Source organism: Columba livia, chromosome Z (assembly GCF_036013475.1).
Source record: "Columba livia isolate bColLiv1 breed racing homer chromosome Z, bColLiv1.pat.W.v2, whole genome shotgun sequence".
Taxonomy (NCBI): domain Eukaryota; kingdom Metazoa; phylum Chordata; class Aves; order Columbiformes; family Columbidae; genus Columba; species Columba livia.
The window spans coordinates 30,720,802-30,748,776 of record NC_088642.1 but is presented as its reverse complement, the minus strand read 5'-3'; the positions used below and the strand labels follow the sequence as shown (position 1 = coordinate 30,748,776).

General features: G+C 40.4%; 1 protein-coding gene across 5 annotated transcripts in view; it reads left to right on the top strand.

Annotated features, from left to right (window-relative positions):
- Window positions 1-14,528, top strand: part of GRAMD2B (GRAM domain containing 2B) — a 44,835-nt gene extending 30,307 nt beyond the window's left edge. For 3 of the 5 annotated variants that reach the window (XM_005506696.3, XM_065045279.1, XM_065045277.1), the window contains exons 6-14: window positions 3,126-3,221; window positions 4,190-4,261; window positions 4,382-4,462; window positions 5,168-5,279; window positions 6,958-7,080; window positions 7,274-7,361; window positions 7,766-7,867; window positions 9,642-9,735; window positions 13,298-14,528. In XM_005506696.3, the coding sequence (XP_005506753.2) occupies window positions 3,126-3,221; window positions 4,190-4,261; window positions 4,382-4,462; window positions 5,168-5,279; window positions 6,958-7,080; window positions 7,274-7,361; window positions 7,766-7,856 (663 nt within the window). In that variant the 3' untranslated portion in view covers window positions 7,857-7,867; window positions 9,642-9,735; window positions 13,298-14,528. The remainder of the gene's footprint in view (window positions 1-3,125; window positions 3,222-4,189; window positions 4,262-4,381; window positions 4,463-5,167; window positions 5,280-6,957; window positions 7,081-7,273; window positions 7,362-7,765; window positions 7,868-9,641; window positions 9,736-13,297) is intronic. The other 2 variants (XM_065045278.1, XM_021293304.2) reach the window with 2 other exon arrangements.
- The last annotated feature ends 13,447 nt before the right edge of the window (window positions 14,529-27,975 follow it).

Sequence of the window (27,975 nt, the reverse complement as noted above, 5' to 3'; positions counted from 1 at the left end):
AACACTGTCTGTCTTTTAAATGGCTTTTAAGAAGCTGGAATAGGTTTAAAGAATGCCTAATATTATTAACAACATATTGTTCATAGTGGCTGGCATGAGTTATTGTGTTTTACTGCTTGCCCCAAGAAACTGAGTTATTTTTAATTCCTAGGTAGTGGATTCTGTTAGTGATAGTAGTACGTTAAAGTGAATGGTATGTGTGCTGGTGAAGGCCATGATGACACAAACAAGGAAACCAAAGATACCAAATTGTTGGATACTGTCATTCATAATTAGTAACAGCTATCTTGACAATTAGCTTCATAAAAATTGAAGCTGCTGTACTACCAATGTCCCGTTCATCACGAACAAGTGTGACTACTTCAAACTGTGGACAGTTTTCTAAATCCAAGCTAAGCTAAATGTCTACAAAAATCCAGCAGAACTCCACCAAGTAGACTAGAAAGACCCGAGAAAAAAAGATGCAGAATGGTAATAATGTAGTACTAGGAAATTCTCCCTGTCAACAAGGTTTTACATGCAGGAATATATACATATTTGTGAATATGATGAAAAGGGAAAACGTATTAGAAGACAGCATAGAGTGGACAGTGTTTGTAAATGTGGCAATAGTGATAGTCCAGGTTATTCAATTTTGGGTCATTGTTTTCAATATATGTTGGAGGGAAAATGAAGAATGAAGGGAATAGGCTTGATCATTTACTTCCAGCTGTCTTCCCCTACCCCTGCAACACACACTTAAAGCTTTGTTCAGTCACATGCAGCAGGCACAAGCTTTATGATGCCATGAACAAAAAAGCAGGAAAATCAGGGATATAATGAACAACAATGTAATGGGAGGGGGAGCAGGAAATCAAGTTTAACAGGAAGGGGAACCTTCCTAGCAGTGAGATACACTGACAAAGTTTCCAAGACATAAAACCTTTCATTGCTTCGAACTTGTAAAACGATTTAAGCTTAGTGATAAAGCGTTTTATTGTGAAAAACAGCAGGCCTTCATGTTGTAATAAATTTTTCAAAATGAATTCTACCTGTAGAATTTTTTTTTTTTTTTCATCGAAAGCTTTGTTGCAGGGAGTAGCCATTCAAGTCAGGAGGTTTTAATTCTTCAGTGTAAACACTATGCAAATTCACCAAAAAAAAAAGTGGGATTGAATAGGCTTTGAAACATATCCCTTCCTTTTCCAGATAGTTCTGTTTTGTCTGTATATATGGGCCTTGAGTCTTTACATTTTAGTTGCTTTCCAAGTTGCCTGCAGGTAAACCTTCTTCCTGAAATAATTATTACTCCAGATAGACATAAAGTGCTTTGCAGTGACTTTACCATTTTAATCTAGTGCTGTGTTAACAGTGCAGTTAGCAAGTGCTTAATCCCGCTGAAGGACACTTCAGACTTGATTACAGTAATGTTATCCGTCAAAATAGCATGCAGTAGAATGCCATTAACATCTGTGATTTAAGGTTCTTTGAGGTGAACTGAACCAATTAGAAAACTTCTAAGTTGCTTTTTTGTCATTACTATTAGCAGAATTTCTGCTGAAAATCTTCTGTTTTGGTTTGGATTGTTGTTTGTTTGGGTTTTTTTAAGGAAGCTATGCAGAATCTCTTCTGACTACCTGAGGATTCTGTGGTTTTCCTATCAAACACACATCATATTGGCTCCCTTCTCCCCACTCCCAGATAAAGCTGCATTTAAGTGTTGAAAAATTTTGTGGAACTATGCAATATCTAGTTTAAGAAGAAAAGGTATAGTGGAGGACCTGTTTAATTACCCATTGTCTGAAGCAGGACAAATAAAGCTTACATGTTAAAAAAACAGTAGAACAGATGATGCCCAGATTTACAGATTCTTAGACCCAGGCCTGGAACTAAGAATAATTAAAATTATATGTGTTGTCTTGGGTGTTTTTTGCTTGGGAAGTGGGGGGTTGGTTTTGTTTGCTGGGGGGTGGGGGGAAAGGTGTGTGGTTTTTTTGTCTTGTGGTGGTGTTGGTTTTGTCTGCAAGCACACTTTTTTAACTAAACTGAGTACCAACTAAAGAGTAAGTTTCTAGCCCATAGATGACAAGCAGATTCTTGAACAGTGGCTGGGTGCAAGATTGCCAGCCAAATGTACACAAGTACATTTTTGTTACCTGGCAGAATTTTTCGTTTCATGACTTTGTGTTGCTGTTGTGAACAAAAGTTAACAAGGTTTTATGAAACTGTGCACAGAGTAAATTCATTCTGCCTCTGCACTGACATGTGCTGTGATCACTTGTCAAACGATCTTCAGACATTTTTAATCTTGCTTCCGAATTTCTCAGGTAGTTGTGACAGTGTGTGCCAAAGGAATTTTTAACAGGAGCTGCCTTGTAATCATGTGTATCCAGAATTATTGTATTTTTCTAACTAACTTGCTAAGCTCTAGGCTTTTCAACTGAAAGTCAAACCTGATATTCAGTCCTTTGTAATATGGAGTTTACCAGAAGAGGCCATACAGAATATGTGAAGTACTCTGAAACTGAACAGGCATTAAGCTAATGGGGTTGGATGTAAACACAAAGCACGAAGGAAAACTGAGAACTTTTCAGTGTAAGTGTAGACTGTCTGGATGGCACACACCAGAATCAGTTTTACGTCAGTAGGTGTGTGGTTGTTGGATCTTTCAACATTGCTAAAAGATGAGTTGTTTACTCAGCTGCTTGTTGCAGGCTGAAGGATCTGTAAGTGGTGAGAATACTTTTGTTCATTCTTCAACAACCCTCTCTTGTCTGATGTGTTCTGAAATGTTTTGTTTCTAAACAAAGAAGCCTAGCTTTAAGACTGGTTTCTTCTGCAGATACACAATGAACTAAGCCTGTAGCCTTGCCAGAGCCAGAGCAAATGAGGAAAGGAAGACACAAGCAAAGGCCTGGATTGACATTTCATTTAAATAGAAGAAAAAATAGTTAAGAAATAGTAATAATCTGGAACCATATCTGTTCCGCATGACATTAGTAATCAGAGACATAATGGAGAAATCTTTCTATGAAGAGTGTAGGAGGTCTGGCTTATCACAGCTGGTAAATTGGCTCTTTGTGAGAGAGCATGCAGATTTGTATGCGTCTGTTGGGATTCTTAACGCTACCTTGATCTTGTTTCAGATTAGTATACCTGTGCTCTCAGTGACACTTCTGAAGAAAACAAAAACTGCTCTTCTTGTGCCAAATGCTTTGATCATAGCAACAGTCACAGATAGGGTAAGTACTGGTAGAGGGCAAAGCTATTGCACTCCATCTGCTTTTCTTTTTTTTCTGCCTTTTTTTTTTTTTTTCTCCCTACTTATTGGCAGTAATATGAGGGATTCTTGAAGGTGCTGAGTGGCTGTTTAAACAGCTATAGGAATTGGTTGCATATGGGCATTTAAACTTGGGACCCTGGAGGATCTGGTTTCTTAAGAGATTATTTTGTCATCTTCTGTTTCCTCTCTTGTCAAGGACTATTTTTATTCTTCCTACTAACTCCCTGTATTTTCTCTTTGGATCTGCAGTAAACAAAGCTAGGTAGAACACTGTGAGAAAATAAGAGACAGAATCTCTGGTTGCCACCTGTTCCTTGTAACCCATCATTCCAGATTCTCCAAGATTGCTGTGTGGTGGCTCTGGGAGAACTGGAACAGCTGGGTCAGGAAGTGCCTGCACAGGGAGTTACCTGCCCTGTTGTGACAGCTTTGAGAGTACTCTTTCTTTTACTTGGGTCTCTTACCTGACCAGCAGTACCTTAGATGACAAAATACAGGTGCTTACAGTAATGTTCCGGACTAGTAATTGTATCGATCAGTAGAAGATATGGTTATCCTACAAGCAGCTTTAGAACCAGTCCATTTTCATTGCACAAGTATTTTGTGGATGCAGGAGAGTGTACAAAAAAAGTGAGTTCTGTTTTTTTGGTAATTTTGTTTGTTTGTTTTGTTTTAAAGGGTAGGTAAAACATAGTATGCAAAGTCTGCTCTGGTTCCTACAGCAGAACATGACAACTTTTGATGTACAAGTTCTATATTCCTTGTGATTACCTGCAGGGTTAGAAGGGGTGGGGGTTTTTACTGCTCAATGAAAGTTCTTGAAAGTAGTTGCTTGATGTGCAAAACCACCTATCAATTTCATTTTGATAAAAGGAAGCTTGTACTGTATGTTTTTTCTCAAACAGTTTTGAAACTTCTGTTTTTCAGTACATGTTTGTCTCCTTACTCTCCAGAGATACTACTTACAAGCTATTAAAATCTATCTGTAGACATCTTGAGGTAAGTACTAATGGGAGTGAAGATGGTACATAGCTTTGTGTTCATTATTACTACTTCCCTACTGTTAAATGCTAGGCAGTTTCTGAGTGTGTTCCTTGTTAACACTGCTGCTTCTTTCAGGATACGAGCACAGGCAACAGTCCAAATCCCTCTTCTCTAGAAAACAGCTTCAGGGCTGATCATCCTACAACTCTGTCCTTGGTAAATGGCTTAGATATTTGTTTTTTCATTGCATGGCACCTTTCATTGCAAGTACTGCTTATAATGTCTGAAGAAAGGCAACTGAAGGAAATAGTGACTTCTATTTCTAAAACTTCCATGAGTTTTTTTAACATCAGGAAGCAATGGGGAAAGATTGTCATAGAAGTAAGTTGATCTGATCACATGCAGTACATATATATATATATATATATATACATGTGTATGCTTTGGATATACTCCAAAGTTTGCATGCTCTGCATATCTCTTGTTAGCAGTCAGGTTTCACAGAGCTCTGTGCTGACTTCAAGTTGCCTCTTTCTCTGCCATAAACAGTTTTTGAAGTGTTTCTAGTTGCCTCTGTGAGGCAGTTCAGATGTCTGAAAGACCTCTGTAGCCACATGTGATGACCAGAGTCTAATTCTAGTAATGCCTGTCCTGGACTTGTGAGTTTGTCTCACTTGACAGTCTTAACAGACTTAATCTCTTCACTTAAATGAAGGCAGAGGATGACGCTTCAATTCTGGTGGTCATACAGGGCTTATTTTGCTAACTTGATCTCAACATCTTGATACCAGAAATAGTTTCTGATTGAGCAGTTTTAAATCTGTAATTGTTGGTTCAGTTTCTAGAGGGAGGTCAGAGGAAATAAGATTTATTAGATTTAGAACAGGCCTGAGCTTTCTCATGACTCTTTCTCCCTGTCAGGATTTCAATGAAGACTATTCTGACTTAGATGGAATAGTGCAGCAGCGGAGACAAGAGATGGAAGAGTCCAGCAGCACAGGCTCTCAGACCCCGGAGCTGGAGTGCTTCCAAGGTGCGTGAGATCGTGAGGCTCCAAGAAAATGAGAAGGGCTTAACTCTCAGTTTTGGTTCTCTAATGCCCTTCTGATGTGGAATCTGCATTCTCCACAGTCCTGGAGAATTCCATGTTTTTTAAGGTGTTCCTCAAAGCCACAATAGCTGCGTTTCTGTTATTATAATCCTTTGCATTCCAAACTCAGGCAGTTACTTGGTCAGCAGCAGATCTGATTTGTCACTAGTGCCTCCAGCTGCTTATCCGTGTGCTGTCTGCTCCCTACATCACCCATCAGCTATGCTGTCAGAGGTACAATGCAGGAGGTATTCCTCCTTCAGAAAAAAAAAAAAAAAAAGGAAAAAAGGAAAAAACAAACAAAACCCCATATTTTATAGTATTTCAGACACAGTGTAACTTTTTCTGATCTATACAAATAGTGTTCTGTCCCGTGGTGGCTTTTGGTCATCAAAAAAAAGCTTTTCCACATGTTTTTGTGGTTTTGTTTTTCAAACCCTCGTTTTACTCTTTGCAGTTATTAACACATTTGAAGATACTGTCCAAAGTTATTTTTTCTTAACACTACTATTTGTAGTCTCATATGCCTCACGTTCTTCACCAAATTAGCAGGAATGCTGTGTAGAAACAGCAGAACTAGTTTTATGTAGATCATGGCGAATGTTATTAGCAGAACCTAGGGTATTATTCTGCTGTACAATAAATACATATTAACAGCATAACAATACATTGCTATATTATTACTCCTGGTTCCATCTTTTAAATGAAGTACTGTCATTTCTTTGTTATAACAGTTTTCTGTCCTGTTAGTTTTAAGTAACTTGTTAATTTTCCTACTTGTCTTTTGTTCGGTTGTATGATTTGCGGCTATTTGCTTTCATTGGTCTTTGGTGTTTTCTGTATGTGTATTTTTAATTGTTTGGTGGAGTTCATGAAGCAGTGACTAAATTATTGTGTCATCACTTGCCATATGAATGCTTCTGAATAACAATGTACTCTCTTACTTCTTCACAGGTAATAACTGCTTCAAACCTATACATTTTCCTTTTCCACAATTAAAAACCAATATCCAGTTAAAGAATCACCCTAGAAAAAGGAGTTGAGGGGTAGGGTGAAACACATCTGTCACTTGTCATTCCATTGCTTGTGCATTATTAGAGCAGTCCAAGGTGTGCAAGTAAAACATGAACAAAACTGAATGTGACTGGATTTTTCTGTCCCACCCCTTTCAAGACATCATCTGCATTTAAAGAACAGTCAGGAAATGGAGCTACAGTCTTTAATGTATCAATGCCATTTCTCCATTTGATGTTGCTATTAAAGTCATTTGGGATCATCAGCGTATTTGGCCCTTTTGAGAGATATATTTTGTGTCTCTATAATCTTGTGACTGGAAACTGAGTGATAACCTTCAAAGTTTGCACAGGTTGCCATCTTTTAAATGATCTGGGAATGTAAGTGCAGAATAAATCATCCTCTTCCAGTCCAGGTGCTTCTTTATATTTCACGATGTTATGTGCAAACTGTTTTAAGGCTACTAAACCAACTGTTGCTTTCTGTCCAAGTCCAGAAATTCACCTTTTAAAATCGTCCTCTTCCCCTGCTCCTTGACTATCTTAAGCTACCAGGAGCTTCCTTTGACTTCATAGTTCAGCTTTATTAAAAATCTTGCTTTTGACAGATTATCATCTTGTTGAGACACAGACTCACTTAAAAGTTTCCAAGGCTGATGCAAAGTCTGTCCGTTCAGATGCACACAATAAACGTGGACCCGATGGAAAAGCCCAAAACAGTCCTCGAAATGGTAAGGAGTCAAGGGCAGATCTTCAGCTGGAGTTAGTTGACATAAGTTTGCATAGTTACATCAGTTCATCTAATTTGAAAGATCTCTCTCTTTTTTATCCCTCTGTTCATATTATCTGTTGTATGCTTCAGAACACCATTTGTGTGCCATGGTCTGCTTTGATAAAAGTAACATTTGGTGCTTTTCCTTGCAGGCCATTCTGAAACCTTCAGGTTCTTCCACAAAGTGAAGTCCCAGAAGCTCTTATCTCTGAACCATGTACTTATATTTTACGCAATTCTGTAAGTTAGCAATTAATACCAAGATTTTCAAAATACTAAGATTTTCTTATGCTTACACAGATTAATAATTTCGACGTTTATGCTTTTCAGAAGTAGAAATACTGGGGCAGGCTTACTTAACAGGTCTTTTGCTTTTAAAAGCAAAGGGTCTTTTGGTTCAGGGATGTTAAAAGAGTTTAACTACTTGCAAGTTCATTTTACATGTGACTTAGCAAAGCTATACTCAAGGCTGAGAATTTCATAACTGTCTTAGTGCCACTGCTGGGTGTTCCTGAGGTGTTTCTAAGAATGGTACCTTTACTGTTCAACATGTACAAGTAACAATTTAAGGCTTTGAACATTTAATTTGTCACATATCTCTAAAGTTTCCATTAACTGACATACCGTATTTTTCTTTCTTACAGTGTTTGCGTATTAATATTTTCTACGTTCTACATGAGATATAAAATCAGTGTCCTGGAGGAACGTCTTGTTTCCATCACATCCTTTGATTGACATATTAAGGAGTAAGATACACTCTGTAAAATTTTAGGGGTTTAAAATCTTTTTCCAGCATCCATCATGCTCATCTATTTTCTTCAGAAAGCACTGAGATGCTGTAGTGCCTTTGTGATACTTTCATGTCCTGTAGTTCTTGTATCTCTACTAGCCTCATCTCACGGCTTTCTGTTTAAGACTTTTAGTACAAATGTGATATATTATGGTGTACTACTGTCTTGAGAATGTTTCAGATAGCAGTAACTTCCGTGTAAACTGCTGAACTGAAAAATTCCTTTCCAGAGCAATGATTCTGTAGAAAAGGTATAACTTCGGTCTTCAGCCTTAATGTCATTTGATTAGCCTGACGTGAAAGAAGGTTCTTTATAATCTTTAGGCGAACACATCTGACTTGCTTTTATGTTTTCTAAAGCTTTGGGCTGCCTATATTCTCTTTAGAAACTGATACCCTGTCTTGCTAAAATAAGATTTTAAAACACACTACAAAACCAAAACAAAGCAAAAAAAAAGAAAAAATCCAGACATACCAAGGGAAGGTCCTTTGTGTATTTGAAGAGGGTATAGGGAAACGGGCCATAGTTCCACAGCGAATTTTATAGTTAGAGTCATGGATGTCATCTGCCCCTGCCTTTTTCTTTTAATCTCCGTGCTGCATGGGTAGGAAATACGCAGACAACAAATGGAGAGGCATTGCAGAGGCATGCATCACAGCAATATGCTGCTGGAGGTTTTATCAGCTTCCTGCTCCTCTCTTAGGACAGAAGGCAATTAACTAGATACCGCTGAGAACACTGATCAGTTTATTTAGCATTAAATTTTGCATTAACTCTTCTCTCCATATAAGTGATTTCTTCTTGAGCTGCTCCGAAAAACGTGGCTTCAAAAGTTGTTTATAAATGTCAGTGCACAACGAGCAGCCACATGCAGTATGGGTGGGAATGCTGACAGCTGGAGAAGCACCGTCTGAAAAACAGGACAAATGAAATTCAAGACAGAGCTGTTCCCACACTGGGTGAAACTGTCTGAAAAGTGTTCCAGACCTGTAGCAAGCTCTTGAATAAGCGTGCTTGTTAATTCAGCTTTCTCTGATGACCTGTCCATGACAAACAGGTCATTCTGACAATGTGCTTGAGGTCATACTGAACAATGACTGTGCTGCTTAGGATCCAGCTGCTCTCAGCTGTCTTCTGTGGAAGGCGGCAGGACTTCTATGCTTGTGTCGGAAGACTGAGCTAGGTTGTTGATAAAAAATGAATAGGAAGAAAATTACTCTTAAACAGGCTTGCATTTTTTATTTTACCAGTAGTGCAAGGAAAGGGGTAAACCTACCTCTAATAGTAGGCGATATCAAAAGCCATTTTCCCACTTTTGACATGTTTTTATTAGCAGGACTCTGTCCCTCTTCTGAAGCACTCTTACACAAGAAAGTCTCGTTTTCTGTTGCTCTGATCCCAAATGGTACAAGACGAAGGATGATCTATTGTACAATTCTACAATGTCGAGGGTTTGGGATTTTTTTATTTCCTCCAAGTCACAGAACAAGGAATTTATGCAACTTTTCAACTTGCTTCCAGTGCAAATAGCTGTAAAGTTTTCCATCCAATGTTCTGGAGAAAAAGATCACATAAAGAATGTACCCAAGACTGCAGAAACAACTCAGGCCTTTGTTTCTCTAAACAAGTACAGTTCACAGTGTCACCACTGTGTTCCCATCTGCATGTATCTCTCAGTTCTGTTTTCCCCTATTTTGCTTTTGTCACACTTCTTCATTCTGTTTGACAGACATCCAGTGCGCCAAGGCTTGGGATCTCATCTGCAAATTAATGCTGATGCCCTTTGTGATGAGTTAACTGCTAATCTTATAAAATTGGAAAAGGTAACTTCTTGTGATATAATGCAAATGCTGATATGCTAACCAGGTTGTTGCTGAATTTCTGTAGTCTGCTATTTTGAAAAGTGCCAAGTTACCCCCAGATTTGATACCAGGAGCTGGCATGTTTTCCTAGACAAAGGACTGCTTTTTGGACTATAAATTAGCCCATGTGCAAGCATTGGTATATGCAAATATTTTGTCTTGACCTGAGGCTTACAACCAGAAATACTAATAAACTAGATACTTCAGGGGTGATTACTGCATGTAAGAACTCTTTTTTTTTTTTTTTTTCCCCCCATCAAAACTAAGGATTCTGAACTTAACCTTTATTACTATTTGATGAACTTTTCTGGGGCTTTTGAATTTTGATATTTTTGATTAAGAAAAACAGTGCTGACTTACATATGTAGTCAGCCTCTTCATATGAAGTGTCTGGAATCTGCCTGTTTCACTTTAGTAACACAAATGCTGCCGCACCAGTTGTGTAATTCCCTATACCTGACATTTACTTTTTTCCATTCTCAAATTGCAAAACTAAATGCACTTGCTGACTTAAATTGGAAACCTATGCAAAATGAGAGTGGGTGTGCAGACCTTGTTTCCACTTTGGGTGTTGTGGTAGGCTAACCCTGGCCAGTAGTCAGATGCCCAGTCCCCCTTCCTACCAGGGCAGGGGGAGAAAATAGGCTGAGAAAGTTTGTGGGTCAAGATAAAGACAGGGAGGTTGCTTACCAGTTACTGTTGCAGGCAAAACAGACTTCACCTGGAGAAAATGACTTGAATATAGTGGCAGTTAAAATAGGTTTGGTTAGTGAGAAACAAGGATAAATGATACAAAAAAAATGTTTCCTGTCCCAGGCTCAACTTCACTCCTTTGTTTCTGACTCCTCATGCCACTCCCTGGCCCCCAAGTGCAGCTGGGGGGTGCTTATAGTCAGTACATAACAACTTTCCCTCTGATCACTTCTTCCCCCATTTACTGCTTGCTGCAATAAGTGCTCCTTTAAGGGCTCCGGTTCTTCAGGAAATAACCACCTGCTCTGACAAGGGTTCTCCATGGTTTGTGGTGTGGACATCTTCTCTGCCACAGAGCACCTTTTCCCCCTCCTCCTTTTCAGACCTTGATGTTCCTTCTGTTGTTTCTCACCATCTTACTCTCCTCCTCTCTCCCAGAGGGTTCACCACTGGTGTGGCTGGGGGACTTGGCTGTGCCCTGTGGTGGGTCCATTGGGGTCTTCTGGAATGGCTGTGTGCTGCACAGGGACACAACAGCTGCCCCTGCAGCCCCCTGTCCCACCCCTGCCCCCAAACCTTGACCCCTGCACCCAGTACAGGTGTATGTAATGTTATGTGTTGGGAACACATATACTGCCCAAGCATGGAAAAAAGTACCTGTGAAGTGAAAATGAAAGTTACTTGAATTCCTTTGTGCTTAAGTCACATGTAATATTTTTGCCTCTGTTTCTAAAACCGAGTGCCTGTCAAGGTCTTGCAATACCTTTTTTTTTTTTTTTCCCAGACCAGTTTCTCAAATAGCATAAAGCCAGGATTATATAATATCACTGTTTGCCTATGTGGCATAGGTTTTACAAAGACTGCCAAAAAGAGGTTTCTCCCCGTACATCTCCACCTCCTTGACTGTGGAAGTCTAGAGTAATGCTAGCATAACCCCTCTGTGCTCTCTGGATAATAATATGAATACAAGGGGAAAATGCTCACCAGGTGATTACCCGATAGAATCTTTAGCCGAATTAGGTAATTTAAGAGGTTACTGCTTTCCAGCTCTCTGAAACAGGCTGGCAAGATGGTTCATGGGAGACCTCACTTCCTTTCAGCGGGAAGCCAGCCAGGCAGCCCTTTGCAGCAGCAGGAGGCACTTTCCCACTCCCTTATATAGTCTCTGCTTGGAGACACAGCAAAAGGTGGCTCGATGATCAAATCATTCAGCTATTCCCAGAGAAATGGCCCTCTGTCCTGAATTAGAGTCTTAAGTTGCGTGCTTTTTTTCAATTACTGTCTACAGGATTGGATCCTTAAAGTCTTACATTGTATTTGCCAGTCACTCAAGACACAATCGATGCTGTGCATACAAGCTGAATGAGTATCACCTGCAGCCACACATGGCCACATCCCAGTGCTCTGTAATTTAGATGAGAAGTGTTTAGAACAGGATCTTTGACCCTACTCTTGTACTACAAAACTGGTAGAAATCAAGGAGCTGTATGTTCTCTGAGCAAAGTTACTGCAGTTGCTTAACTGTTTCGTATGACGTAGTTGAAAGTGCTGGCAACGGGCTGCAGCTGGCTTCAGCTGCTAAGGAAGCATAAAAGTTCCAGTGTAACTTCTCAGCTCTCCCCTTGCTTCCAGTGTGACCGCAGCATGGTAAACTAGAGCACAAAAATTATCTAGGTTAAAAACTACTCTCCAGTTTAAAAATGTGCAGTGCAAGAGTATGTTGCAATGCCTTTTTCAGTGTGACCTTGTGATTTTTGCAAGCTCTGCTTTACACTTGCAGCCAAGGTATTACCATGGCTTATCAGAATTTTGCTTTGGCACTTAAGTGTATTTAACAGGTTGCTAAAATGCACCATGTATATCAGAGGATAAAGCATTAAATTGAGGGAGGGAAAACATGGCCTAATGTTACTGATTCCCTTATTCTAATGTAGCTCATTGAAAGGAAATTCCTTTGTTAAGTGACTCTTACAAAAGTAGGTGCTTCTTACTGTTTTCCTTTACCCAAAACGCATCTCTTGAAAAAGGTGTGCATCTGGACTAGAAATAATGGGGTAAGATTAAGAAATTGTATCCTTGAACAGAAAGTACAATGACCCCTCAAACTAAAGCCTGAAAGTAGCTATGACTAAAGCTTCTGTAGCCAGTGACTGCTAGTTACTAAGATGTAGCCAACATTTGTGCCAGGGGATGTGACCCACTATATTCCTCCCTTTCTGATTTTAAGGACAAGGAGATGGAAGGTGGATAAATAGGCTGTGTAAAATAGGTCTGTGCATATCGTCCTTGAGGATGTAACTGGCTGACTTTGCCTTCAGTGCAACTAAGGGAAGATAACCCACAATCAGTATGTTAAATCTGGCAAATGGGACACGTCTGCTAATGGTTAGAAGACCTTATTTTGCTGCACGTATGTCAGCTGAAGGTGATAAAAATATTTGAATTATCCACCTAGACCTAGGAGCTGCAACTTTGAGGCTTTTACTCAATTTTGATCAAGTTCAAAATAATTGGGTTCCTTGTCTCTTTCTTTCTAGCTCTGTTTTTTTGTGTCTTATTTTCTCACACCCAATACAGGAGAGCATCTACAGGAGGAAAGTGCAGGAGTTACTCATAGTACAGAAGCTAGATGTGCTGCTGGCTGATTGTATCCAGATGTTTCCTTTGACTCTAGTGCAGAAAGAATTTAACATGAATGTCATTGGTATGAATAGTTGTGACAGAATTACTATGCACACAAAGAGTATGTTGAAGAGTATGTCTTGATTTTTTGTTCTAAATGCAGTATAACACTTCCTGCATCTCAATTATTTTTCTCTCTTTTTCTAAGATACAGAACAACTTACAAAAACTACTTGAAGATGGTGAATGAAATGTCAGTGTTCTTGGACTGCTTCAGACCTCATTCTTCTCTCTTGAGAAACAGTTCCAAAGGAGCTCTGCTGGCCAGAGTTCAGGCTTCTTTAGTCCAGGCCAAGCTTAAACTACTGTAAAGCTCATGTCAAAATACAGAAAGTTTATTCTTGAGCATGTGTCTATATATTTTGAAAACATATCTTTTGATCTATATGTATCTATATGTTTTGAAAATAAGGGGATTTTTCCTTCTCTGTTGAGTGTGAATTAATGGATTTTATAGCTTGCTTGATTCTAGACTTGCTTTTACAGCAGTGCAAACCTCGCGCAACTCCTTTTACCTCAGCATTTGCTTTCTTCATATTGTCACTGAAGCGTAAATGGGAAGAATTTCAGTCATGACTCATGTGCTGAAGTGTTGTGTGAATGAGCTGATATCTGTCTCAGCTATGGCTGTGGCTGTGCTCTTCATTTTTACTTCGTCGTGCCCTAGCATCCCGAAGATCAGAAAACAGGCATTTCTGGATTTGCTTGTGTGAAGTTCTGAATGTCTGAGTTGTGCTCAGTTCTCAGGTGCTGTAAAAAGGTTCAATTCCACTTTCTGTGGCATTGCATCACCGCTGAGGGTAAGATCTGTTTCTACGGGGCATCCAATTTCCATTGAAGCCAAGCTTGAAATATGAATGGACTCACCAGCTTACGATCAAGTTGCTTACGAATAGCAGTAAGGGTGACATGTCTGCACAACTTATAACTGCTAGGTTCATATGGTCTCTGTCCATTAAGTTAATTGACATTAAGACCCTCAGTCACCTTTCCTTGGAGTTGCGTGGGGTTTTGGTTGGTTGAGGAGGCACAATTTGTGTTCAAGTTGATGGAAGTCTTGTCTTGGTATGTGACTTCAGAGACCAGATCTTTCCATATAATGGGAACTTGTGAATTAATAATGCAGCAATCAATCAGTAGAGTGAATGAAAAAGTGGACTCCTTTGTTATATCATACTATTGTTTTCACAGTGCCTAAGATGGGCTATATGGGGATTTTACCTTTCTCGTTTCTGGTTAGTTTTAAAAAAGCAATATTTAACATAATAACAACTAGTATCTATAAAGTAACAGTATTGTTTATAATATGCTATGCATTTTATAACCATTTCTGTGAAATGTACCTACTTTGTTTAAATAAACCTTTTTAAAACAAGCAACTCAGTGCTGTAATTTGGATGAACCCGATTCCATCCATCAGTTTTAGTCAAACATGATGTTCATGATCTGAGGAGGCTTCCACCTCACAGTACAAGTTTTGCACAAAACCTGGTACCCAACACAAAGGGTTAGAAACTGCATATTCCTGACGTGCTTCCTTTTACTTAGCTGTGCTTGGGGTCTTCCCCAGTTGCAACAGTGGAGGAAATTTGGACCCCAGATTTTTGAGTCGTTTTCTCTGCTGATCAGTCCTCAAAGGGTGTTGGATGTGTGTTGTAATGTTCAGACAGCTGAGGAAGCCCAATGTGCTCTCTAATGTGCCTTCCTGGCTCATGTTTCCAGGCTACCTGTTGCAGCCTCTGCCTTTTCTTCCTCAGCTATTGTGAGATTACTTTAATACTTGGTTTCACAGGAAAACTACTGAAATAAGTTATTTTTTCTTATTTTTCCATAATTTTCTGTAGTCTTTCCACAGTTACACACTTATGTGACATTTTGGATTCTGGCCTCATCCTCTCCCTTTTTCTCTACTTCACTCCCTTTAATTTTGTAGCAGTAACATAAGTCTGTAGTTCTGTTTATGGTTTAAAAATTTATGCCACAAGTTACCTTTGTCAAAGGAACTTCAAGGAAACCTGATCGTATCCAGCAGCTGAACTGAGTTAGCCTGCTACTCCATTGCATCAGCAAGGACATGCTTTGCTATAGGAAAACAAGGGTAGAGCGATAATATTTAGCATGTGCCTTATGTAAAGCAAGCTGGCTAAACCCTTATCATTAGCCGTAAGTGAACAGAGTAATTACCAGAGTAAATGAGTAATCAGAAGCGGGTGCATGCCCTTTAGCCTGGTGCAGCAGCATGCTGAGGGAGGTGAGTGTGGACAGAGGGGCAACAGCCTCTTTCAGGCGGAGGAGAAGTAAATTACCCTCCAAAGAAGGAAGTGGCGTGTGGCTCTTGTGACTCTGTGGTCACATCAGGTCCCTGGTGCAGTTCGGTGTGGCCACGTCTTCTCTGCTCTTCACCTGGTACCCTTGCTCCTTGTTTTCTGAGAGGAGGAGGAGGGTGTCTCAAGGCGTCTGCACAGTGGGGTGGCATGTGGTACTGTGTTACATGCAGACCAGGAGATGCAGGGCACAGGAGACCCTGTGAGGGCGAAGTTCAGAAGTGTGAGTGCAGCAGTTTCCAATCCTGCAATACAGTCTGGTGATTTAAGGGGAGGGAAGTAACAGCAGCAGTGACAAGCAAGGAAAACCTTCTTCCTGCAAGGGTGGGAGCCAGGCGAAGAGCAAGGGGGCTTTTCCTCCCAGCATCGGCAGTGGGTAGTGTGAACAAAAGCCACGAGGAAGCATTTTGCTGTCTGGCAAAGGTGTCGTGCTAGTTTGCAGAACTAAATGGGAAAGATGTGCAACTTTAAGGAAGCGGGCAATCTGCAGCAAAGGCTTAGCACACAGTGTTGGTAGCTTTTTCTATAGTGTGCTGCATAGGCTGCCTGGAAATCTGATTTTAAAAGCTGATTCTCTTATTTCTTCTTGGTTCTGTTTTTCAAATTTAAATTTTGTCTGTCGTCACTCACAGCACAGAGGCTGGAAAAACAACAGGGTTCTGCCAGCTGTGAAGGATCTAGTAGTATCACTTTCTGGAAAGATGCTTTGAAACTGCAGATGTCTGGAAGGCAACAGAGGCACATCACTAATCTCTTTTTCTAGTTGGAGTTGGTGACTGAATTGTTTTTTCTTAAGAGTGTTAGTCCAACCATCCGCATTTCGTGTGAGTGCTTATTCTAAGATAGTTTAAAAAAAAAGTGCTTTATTTTCTTTCTCAGAAAGTGGATTTTGAGGAAGCTCCCAAATCACTTTAGTAGTTGTGGGTAGGAGTCATACACATGACCAAACTTATCCACGGACATTGGGCCAATATGCAGCAAGTGGTGGCCATTCATCCTGGTGTGGTGAGACCCATTTAAAGTGTTGTTTTCCACCTTGCTGGTGTGAATGTGTACCAAATAGCTTATAGTTTCAAGGTGGGGGGTGCAGAGGGGTGGGCAAACAAGGAAGTATATTATAGGTATGATTATCTGATGTTTGGGAACTCATCTATCTTAAGGCTGTTGACAAGACCAAGAGTCCTTTCCATTTCTCCCTTCTTCCATACCAGAGAGTTACAGAATGGTTTGGCTTGGAAGGGACCTCTTGACATCATCTACTCCAACCCACCTGCTAAAGCAGGTGCACATGGAGCAGATCACACAGGAATCCATCCAGGCAGGTTTTGAATGTCTCCAGAGAAGGAGACTCCACAACCTCTCTGGGCAGCCTGTTCCAGTGCTCTGGCACTGTCAAAATGAGGAAGTTTCTCCTCATATTCAGATGGAACGTCCTGTGCTTCCGTCTGTGCCTGTTGCCCCTAATCCTATTGCAGGGCACCACTGAAAGGAGCCTGGTCCCATCCATTTGATGCCCACTCTTGAGATAGTTATAAGCATAAATAAGTTTCCAGCTCATAGTGAGCTGACAAATGTTAAATAAATCTCCAGGTTTCTGTTAACCAGGCCTTTGTGTGCTATTCCTCAGCTGGTTCGGCAGCAGCTGCTGGTGAGGTGTTACTCCCAATAACATAGAAGACTTTGCATTTACAGAGCAGGTGTCACATGCAATAAAGATCACGAAAAAGCTGGCTATTTAAACAGAAAACTGAGCAAACAGTTTCTTTTGTGCTCAGTGCCTCTGTGTGTGCTTCTGTAAACAGCAGAGGAATAACGTTGTTTGAAAGGATTTTGCCAGCACTTGCTTTCGTTTTGCCTGATGAGACTATCCGAGCCTAACATGCAAATGTGCTCAAGTGGGAAAATTGACTAATCTCATGTGACATTTCCAGGTTTATGGTTTGAACACCGTGGAGCTTCCTGTTAAACATAATTACACGTAATGAGACTTTACAGAAGAGATGGGGTCTTTTGCTTTCTTAGGTTGCAAAATCAGTGTAATACAGTTTTGTAGATGTAGAGCTTGATGATAACCTGTTGTTCAGCCAACATTTGCAACAACATACATGCCAGTAAGTTTCATTTAATGTTCTCGTATTTACTGTTTATCAGTAGCTTTCCTAGATTTTAACAACAAAAACAGTCAAATACAATAAAACAATCTACACTACATGTTCTAAACAGCACTTATGGCAAGTTTATTCCTTGAGCTTCACCCAGTGTTATGGTGCCTGTAATTATTCCTGTCCAAAATATAGGTGCTTCACTGCTACATACATAGTTGTTTGTTAGACCTTCTGTTTTTCCTCCTGGTGTCTTCTACTGATCCTCAAGTTTCCATGTAGCCAAACTGTCCAGTGATACTGTGCCTACTCAGCTTAGATTAAGTTTTAAATTCTTTGTGTGGTTAAGTGTACATCCTTACAGCAGCATGGCTAGGAGCCCTTGTCTATACCCACAGCTGGTAGGACCCTCGAAGGGGATGATCCCAAGAAGGAACTGATTAGAAAAGTGCTTTGACAGGATACCAGCAGGACTGGTGTAATGAATCAGCAGCTTTTGTCTTTCTTCCACACCTGGTATCATCTCTATCATAACTCACAAACAAGTGTTCAGGCTGCCACATCCTAGCACGCAGACCTTGAGGAGGAACTCAATCATATGTTGGCGAAGCCTTCCCTGAGCTCATGTTTCTAATACAAAGAGTATAAGAATATATTCCAGCTGTCCCCTAATGAAGTTACAAATGCTTTTCATGAATCCCCACAATGGGCAGTGTTCACGCCAAAAGTCTTCCCTCTCCTGGAAGGTCCAAGCACCTTTCCAGCTGTTGGTGAATGGGAGAACCACCCTGAGTTGGATGTCTGTTTACTAAGTAGGCATCTGTGCCAAAAAACTTGCAAAATAGCTCCTCAAAGAGAGTGTCCTAGGAATTATTGCCCTCCATATACATTTTGTACTGGCTAGGCTCACCAGCTGCCAGCCTCTGTGAATTCAGTCTAGATATCTTTTTTCCTCTCCTTTTTTTTTTTTTCCTTTTGTCCATTGTGTGTGGAGCCTGTGTCAATGTATTTTATTGTGTATGTGACCTTCCTGCCTCACCAGCTTCGGTACTACATTCATTTGTATACTCCTTAAAAGTTCATTATGTACTTGAAGTTGAAAAGCTATCTTTTGCCAGGTTTTACGTAACAGCAAGCTCATGTCGTGATGCATTGTGATGTAGTAAGTGCATCCTATTCTGGAGGTGTGGAACTCTATACTAAGCTTCATAACGAGGACTTGTTAGTCTTTGGCAATGCAGGTGGTTTGGACTGTACAATAAAGGCCTTTTCAACTGTTGTTCTCACTTAACAGTATTGATAAGGTAATTTTCCACTAAGTAGGCATTTTAGCAGTGCTTAGCAGGAGATTAAAGGAAAATCATTGCAATGTGCTGTCAAGTACAAAATTAAAACAGCTGTTCTCACTGTCTACAGATAGATAAAGGATGCTTTCAAGAAAAAAAAGCTAATGAGTAACTTAATTATAACCTTATATGCTGGACGTGGCACACAGGGTAAAATACAGCTCTAAATCCTTCCCGCACTTACAGCTCTTTATCGTGGAAATATGCACACGTGGCTGCACTCCGGAGCAGGGGCAGGATGGGAGGAAAGTTGGCTTGTACCGACAGCTGTTCCCACAGCGTATGTAACGAACCATGAACTTTCTTTCACAGACGAATCGCGTGGCAAATAAATGCTTTATGGCACCGGGTTATGATACTAGCATTGAAGAAATGTCCTTCTGTTTTCCCTGAAAACAGTTCTAAGCAATGCCACTAACAGCACACATTGGAAAATACAAAATCTGCATTGGCTGATGGGGAAATGCCTTCTGAAGAGTCTGATCAACAGTGATGGCTGTAAGGAAGGTGGTTGTTGAGCTGAAAGGATTAAGCTTCTTGATTGTAGGAGCACGCCTACCATACTTCTGTGGCAAGTCCCTTCTTACACTGCTGTTTCTGAAACCATGTTTTAACCATCACAGTAACCCCTCCAATGAAAACCATTTGTGGTTTGGGGTCTAACTGAATGAATGAAAGCAGAAAACTTTGATTAGGGTTAGGACTAAAGAAACGAGGATGCTCAGAGCTGGCTGTTGAGAGCTCCCATACTTAATTTTTCCTTCTTTCTGCTTATAGCCCATCCTCTGCCTTCTTGCGCTACCAGATGTAACCCAGATCCAGAAGCTGATCTGCTAAATAGTAACCTATATCAAAGACAGGCCTGTTAAGCAATGCCTGCAATAATATTTTAGGAGTTTTGCTGACATTGTTACTTTTCCCCTCTATTGTTTTCAGTAATTTTATTCCATGCTAAGTGAAACACTCTTGGAAATTGCAAGAACATTCTGAGGCAATTTCTCTGTACATCTGACCTGTACCTCCAAGCTTCCCCAGTGAGCCGTGGACACAGAAGAGTGAGGCGAACCACATGTGTCAGCAGCAATAACTTAGGGTTCTGCGGAACTCTATTTGCCCTCCTCAGCTGTCAGCATCAGAAAAAAACTCCTCTTATGTAAATGACAATAGGGGATTACAAAAGAAAAATGTAATTGTCCTGTGGGTTTTTTTGTTTGTTGGTTGGTTTGTTTCCCCCAGGAAGCAAATGGAGTCACCTAATGCAATCAGACCTGGATTACTATGTCCAGCCTATGGAAGTCAGATTTTTTTTGAAGTTGGGACAGCCTTTAATATTGAAGTTAGAAGAATGTCTGTCATAGCAAATGTGCCTCAGGATAAGATGGACTGTAAGCTAAGTGCAATGTTTGACTCCTGCAAGGTTACATGCTGACACACTTTACTGGATTTTTTTCCTCCTAGTTTTGAGTAGTGAAATTAGGATCCAGGCACTAACATCAAACAGAAACAAACTCCCTCATCTCTAACTTTCTCTGGTTACTGGTTTTCCCATTCACTTCTTTTTAATGAATCAGCTCTACCCAGCTATAAGCAGCAGAGCCAGCAAATCCTGGGTCTGTTTTAATGTTTATAATAAGCTCTATAAGCTAATATTAGAAGTTTCATTTCTGTTTCTGCCTTTGGTGAAAAAATGTGGTTCTTTTCATGGTGGACACATACACTAACAACTGTGCAGTGTTCTATGCAGTGTTCTTTTCAAAAGCTTTTTTTCTGCAATTCTGAATCTGACCTTGTTCTTTTTTCCCTGAACTCTCAGGTTGAGAGATCTTTAAGCTAGTTTGATTTCCAGAGTGTGGGTATTTACACTGATCTGAATTGATCCATTCTTTCTTTCACAAGTGAAAACTTGTTACAATACACCCCAAGCATGTTTGAGTGAACGTGTAACAGCTCTGCTACTTTAGTCTCTAAACTATTATTGTGTGGTGTCCTGGGCCATACCAGAAGGAAAATAGTGATTTGAAGAATTCGTTAAAAATAGTTGTGCAAAGTATGCTTCATGTTTCTGTTTCCTGTAGAACAACACAAGATGGAATAACACAGGCTCAATACCGGTAAGGATTAGCCTTTCTGTGAACTTTCAGTATTTATTGTTCAGAAGGAAGAAGGCAGTGAACAACAAGAAGAGTAAATTATACGATCAGCATGTAAGACTGTGTACACATACGCAGGCACGTCGCAAGAAGAGCCAGAGGCCACGAATGCATTGCAAAGAGCGAGTTTTATTTTAGTTACCTCTCTACTGGGGGACCTCTGAAGTAGCACCAGAGCTCCCAGACAGAGGTGACACAGGTGGGGACGCAGGTGCTGGTCAGTTCAGCCCTGCTGGAAGATCACTGGGCCTGCCGAGCTCGCCTGTATTTCAAGGCTTCAGGCAGGAGCAGCCTCCTGCTCTTTCTCACAACAAAGCAGGAATTGCAGACACAGAGTTTCTCACAGGCCTATGTTATCTAACACAGAGGTTCTACTCATCAAGCACACAAGGTAGTAAAACAGTGTGATGTATGTGCTGTTTCTACAGACAGGTGCAAGTCACTTGAGCGTATTTACATTTAACTAACCTCCTCACCAAACCTTCTGCTATATCCCCATACAAAGACAGAGTACTTAGACAAATATTGGTTAATATAAATCTAGCAAATAGAGAGATTTGAAATGAACGGATTAATACGTCAGAGTTCATTTAAAAAAAACACAGAACAAAGAGGTTGGTGTGGTGTTTTGTTTTTTTTTTTTTTTTTTTTTTTGTTTTGTTTGGTTTTTGTTTTTGTTTTTGTTTTTTTTTATACACAAAACATGCTAAATGACATTGGGACAATTTTTACAGTAAAGAAAGCATTAAGAGAAACACAACCATCAAAACAAGAATGTTTCTTGTCTTTTCAGGTGCTTTCCTTTGTGTTGTGGTGGTTTTGTCCGGAATCACAACAGTTAGTTTTGACAGCCTGTCCTACTGCTAGATTCACGCTCCAGTCAATGAACTCTTAATAGATTTGAAGGTTTAGGGTGATGTTTGTCTGTCTATGTTTTATCTGCCCTAATTGCAGCCTTGCATGTTAGCTTAAACTACATCTAGCACCGTTCCCTCTTCTGATCCAGTAATTATCTTATCCTTTTGTTCCTTTGTACAATATTCAAAAACATACTCTTTTAGTCTACCCTATTTTATGCCCTCTGCCCCACCTTCCATGTGCCATAGTCCAACCTCATCTTCCCCAGTGTTTCCAGTGTAATATCCAGCACCTGAAAGCTCCTCTGCAGTGCTGCCTGTGTCTTTCACCCTGGCTCCACCACGTCCTTAGCCGGTGGTTTTGAATTACTCCTCCTCAGTTTCAAGGCCCCTTATTTTTCTGCAGCCAGTGACCAGTTGCTGCCTTCCTACAGGTTCCCTGGTGCTTGCCAGACTTTGAAGGGAGTCACTTCAACATTAAATTGCCAGGAAAAAAGAAAAAAAAGTCAGTAACACAGGAAAAACACAGCTAACCGAAAAACACAGGAAGGAAATTAGTAGGCAAGGCACGGTCTCAGCAGCCAGCATTGGTTAAGCCTGTTTCAGAGCAGCGATGCTTCCCTCACCATTTTTAGATTTCCTACCTTGTGCTCTATCCCTGATGTTTTACTTATTGCTGTAAGTTTCTGTCACTCCATGATCCTACATACACTCTCCTTCAGCTGAGATCTTCACATTGTTTTTTCAACCTACAAGGATTTAATCCCATAGCAAAGCTTAGGAGGGTAGTTCAGCTTGCACTGTATCATGAAACGTCACCCATTACCTCACTCTGCTATTTGTTCTGCCTTAAATGAAGAGCATAAATCAAATACTGTCTGGGTCAAATTCAAAGAAAGAGGAGTGGTTTTGCTTTTTACGGGACAAAAAGATATACCTTGTTTCTCAAACACCTAATTGTGAGCATGTACAGTTGTAAGTAAATACAGTCACATAGGAGCTGGAAAGAGGTTTATGTTCTGGGGTTGCAGGAGTATGCTGCATACGTCTGATGGTAAATGTGTTAAAAACATAAAAAATACAAACAGTTGTGGTAAAAAATGTAGTTAGAAGAAATACAACTCAAAGAAGAGGTATGCGCTGCACTTTTTAGATACTTCTCAAATGCAGCTGCCACATCAGACTGAGAGGTTTAAATCATTGTATGTCAGTCTAAATCACAGGCCAATGAGTGAGTAGCCTCTTAAAATCCACAAAAGACAGAAGACAGTAAGCACTCACTAATAGCTTAGGGATTAAATAGAAGTCTTAGGAGCAAGAGGGATGGTATTTATCCTCTGTTCTTCCTCAGTCTCTAATTCTTAAACTTGCATGCTGTCATTTCATCACCTTCATAACACTCCCCTGAATAAGGGAATGGATGATGCTAATTTCACTACTGCATCTAAGCAGGCTTGGGACACCTGTCAGGATAGTGCCAGCGAAGCATGAAGCACAATTACCACTATTTCCATCTTCTCAGACTTCATTGTAACAGAGGGATGTGCCTTCCTCTGACACTGATCAACTGAGGCTTTTGCAGAATAAAATATATTTAATTACAGGCTCAGAAATAGTGTTCCCAGATGTGCCGGAATATAAGACACCTAGGTGAAGAGGTTTGTGCTTTACACAGCTGTGCTGCCAAACCCGCCGCAGTTTGGTCCAGGCTCCAGAGGAGGTGAAGGCCTCATCCGTAGCTGGGACAAGAGCTCCTTTTGGGAAACCCCCAAGGAAGCAGAACAGCAACTGAACACCAACATGCAATTTGACCACAAGTCAACCACTTCATTCTATAAATACAACAGCCTGGGTGAGCCCACTTTGACCTCTCTCTGCTAAATAAACTGGCTGCATAACGATGGTTTTATTACTGACAGGTCAGTGGACGAGCCCAATTTAGGTTTTATATCAATCATCTAGCTTAAGTAAATGTATACTGAATATAATGAATCATCTAGAAGTATAAAGTTATGTGATTTTTAATATACTCTCTGCTTCATGTTATTTAGTAAGCTGGATTTGCTGAAATCTTAAGCTGTAAAGTTCTGCTTTTATTTACCAAAAGCAACTACAAACTACCCTGAACACTTGCAAGATTGTTTTGCACTTTGCTGAGAATAAAGGATTTATTCAGACAGAACGGCACCTGCAAGGCTAAGGATTATAAACAATATCTACAGCTAAACAAAACAAAGGCACGTATGAAATCAGTGAAAAGGATCCAATGAAAAGCAAGAAGACCCCAAAGTGAAATATTGCTATTGGACTGGCTCATGGTATGAATGGTATAAAAGTCTATGGTTTTCTATGGTTGCGTCGGACCTCTGCACAGGTACCCAGCTTGAGCCAGCCCTCCTGCTATTCTACATTATCATTATTTATTTTTTTTCCGAGAATTTTGTTTCCTGAAAGTCTGCTCTGCATACGGTTATCAGGCCTTGCTGACAGTTTGTCTCTGGGGTTCTAAAACACAGACTCCAAAGCAAACAGTTATCAGGGAGGGAGTGCCTGAAAGTTTGCACCACAACAGGTACAGGTGTCCTCTGAAAGTTTGCCTTCGGAGCTTTAAAATACAGACTCTGGAGCAAATGGTTTTCAGGGAGGGAAGACACCTGAAAGTTTGCTTTGTGAACAGGTACAGGCACCTGGAGAGCAGGTCAGCAGCATTAGGCTTGGCGTGTTTCCCCCATGCAGTAAATAATAGAATAAACCAGCCACGGAACTCTTTTAAGTCGCACTGCTCTTTGTGGATTCTAAACACTGTCCTGCAGTAAGCAGAAGCCTAAATTACTCCCCTGTGACAACAGCTGGCTTGCAGGAGGGACTGCTGCTGGGCTGCCCTTCGCGGGCTTTGGCCTGAGCGACAGCGACACCGAGAGGAAGACCACGGCTGATACACCTCCACTGCGCCTTCCTGTGCCAGTTCCTGTCCCAACGTGCACTCCCCAGTCGGCTGGAGGAGAGCTGTATAGAAACCCAATGCTAATAAGTTAGCAGAAGAAAGAGAGACGGTGAACAAGTATGTACCTTTGTACTAGGTGCCTGCAGGCAACCGTGTTCAGATGCAAGTCTAGGCAAGATGCTTTTTGCTGCAAGAAGCACTTCAGTATCAGCAGAAGTTTGCAAACAACTGAATGCGATTAATCCATTACTTTCAAACACTAGGCATGCGGAATGACAGTAAGTTTTGCCCACCAAGGAATACACATTTCAGAATACTGAATACATTAAAAATGTCCCTGCTAATCCATTGTTTTTACTCAAGAATTTAATACTGTGTGATTAATTCATCCTAAGTTATCTTTCTGCCCCCTTCCACATAGGAAAATTAATATACACTTGTGCAATACATGCCCAATACATCAGTACAGCATCAATGCGGCAAAAGATCCTGAAGACAATCCAGGCAAAGAAGTCTCCTGTAATTTACACTTCAATTTTTTACACAGCTCCTGTTGAAAATAATTCAGATACTTGGATGGATTAATACATGCTAATGAGTCTTGTATGCAGCAGCTATACATACAGTATCTCATAGAGAAATACAACTGCCACAAATTAATAGTTCTGGCAGCTATGTGATTTTGAACCCACCCAGCAACAACACATGGAACCGAATGCCAGAAATACCATGAGAAAACAACATGTTATAGTATGAATGGGTTGGTCTCTCATTATTGAAAGACACCAGTGAGCACTTTCCCAGTTGTTTTAAATTCAGCACTGCATGGCAGCTATTCACAAAACCCCAAGTTGAGACCTACTATTGGCAAGTAGTATTACCTGATTCCTGAAAACAGCTCCTGTACCAACAACCTGCTTTTAGATCTGGGGTTAGAAGCTGTGATAGGATGCAATAGAATGTAAGAGAGGCAGCCTATAACTCACAGCCCACAGGTCTGATTTTTCACCATTCATTAAAAAAGCAATTGCTCTGTTTATAAGTAAAAATAACACTAGCAGAATTTGCATTTTTCTTCAGTTAATAAGGCAAAAAGAAAGGAGGTTACTTGCAATACTGTTCCCATCAAGGTCATTTCTCAGTAAGCAATACTGTGCTAACAAATGAATTATTGATCACATGTCATTTAACACTTGTTACTCACTGGTGTTAGTAATTAAGTTTATGCAACAGTGGAAGCCACTGACAGAATTTGTATTAAAATTGCAAGTTCCATCATGTTGCACATACCAATAGCTCCAAGACACACTTTATGAATTCTCAAATTGCTTTCCATGGGTGAGATACTCCAATGACAGATAATGCAGTTTACAGTCTGCCAAGTGGACTTTCCAAATTAAAGCAGAAATTGAGAAACATGCTGCTTACAGTATCTTTAAACCTGTTTAGTTTTACTACTTCATCACAATCATAACTGCTTACGGGCATGTAAATCACTGCCAAAACCTGTTACAATCTGCAGCTGTCTTTAAAAGGTACTCTGCCCAGAGCCACTTCACTGGAAGTCTTTCAGCTAAGTCAGTTCAGGCAGGATTCAACAACAGGTAATTAAATAGATATAAGGGTGGAGAGAAGCAAATTGCAAAAGTTACCTAAGGAACACCCAGCTATCTGGGAAGCAAATTAAGCATTGTGATTACTGTGCTGGTTTGGCTGGGGTACAGTTAATTTTCACAGGAAGCTAGGAGGGGTTGCAGCCAAGACAGCAGACCCCAGCTGGCCAAAGGGGTATTCCCCGCCATTTGTATTCTGTACCAAATCATGCTCAGTATAAAGCTGGGGTAGCTGGCCAGGGGAGGGGCTCACTGCTTGGGGAATCACCACCGTCTGGGCCTTTTATTTCTGGGACCAGCGATGTGGTGTAACCGTCTCGGAGCATGAAGTGTGGTCCGGGTGCCCATACTTCTGGGATCAGCTGTACAGGACTGATGTTCATGCTCACTGTGCAGGAGCGGGCCAGGCATCAGTGTTTCAACATGGTAGAGAAATTGCATCATGTATCCCTCACTTTTTATATTCTTTCATTGTCATTCTGATTGCTTATCTCTTCCTTTGCTGTTCTGTGAAACTGTTTTTATCCCAACACATGAGTTTTACCTTTTCTTACCTGATTCCCCTTCCCATCCCACCAGGAGGAGGGGATGAGAGGGGTGAGTAAGCAGCGCGTGGTCAGAGTTGCCAGCTGGGGCTAAACTACAATGATCACCTGCTGTAATGCCATACTAGCAGTCCAATGACAATGCAGATAACAAGACCTTTGGAACAGTAATTCACATACTCAGCAAAAGTCAGGATGGATTTGTAATCTACTTACAGAGAGAGCCTGTTATTTGCCTACATAAAGTGGGCCTAAAGTGCTTACTCACAATACACAGAGGTAGTTGCACATGTATTTCAAGCTGAATCCTCTACAAGATTACTCAGAAATTTGTATTGAAGTAAAATCAAAAGGTGAAGTTGACCCTTAAAAAAAAGTTTAGCATTTACTAGTCACTCTTTTGATTACATTCCTACATTTTTTCCATTCACACTCATTTTCAGAATATTTGAAGACCAAACATCACTCACCATCCCATTTTTGTTCTATTCCATGGCCTGAGTTCACATATCTAAAGCCAGACAGCAGACCTAACGTTATTCCTGTAAATTAAACCAGTGGATTTGTGAAATTATGTTATCCAAGAAGAGTAAAAATGTTTTTGTTTTCTAGAACAACAGATATTATGTAATGACACTATTAAAAAAAACAAAACGACTAATAAGCAGCAAGAAGGTGGAAGACAGGAGCTCTTTAACTTATTTTTAAATTGTTGAGAGTTTCATAGTGACATTCAGTGCAAAAGAACAGCGGTAAAGAATATTGTTTCTGTAGCTTGGGCTATTTTCAGAATAATTACATTTTGAAATTGGATTCTTTGCCATCTCTGTTTAGGTGATTTCAGTTCTTTCTATGTGCAAATATGCACCATTCTTTCATGACATCTGTTTCCTAGTTAAATGGCCAAGCACAAAGAGCTACAGGAGAGAGTTCACCTGGCTGTAA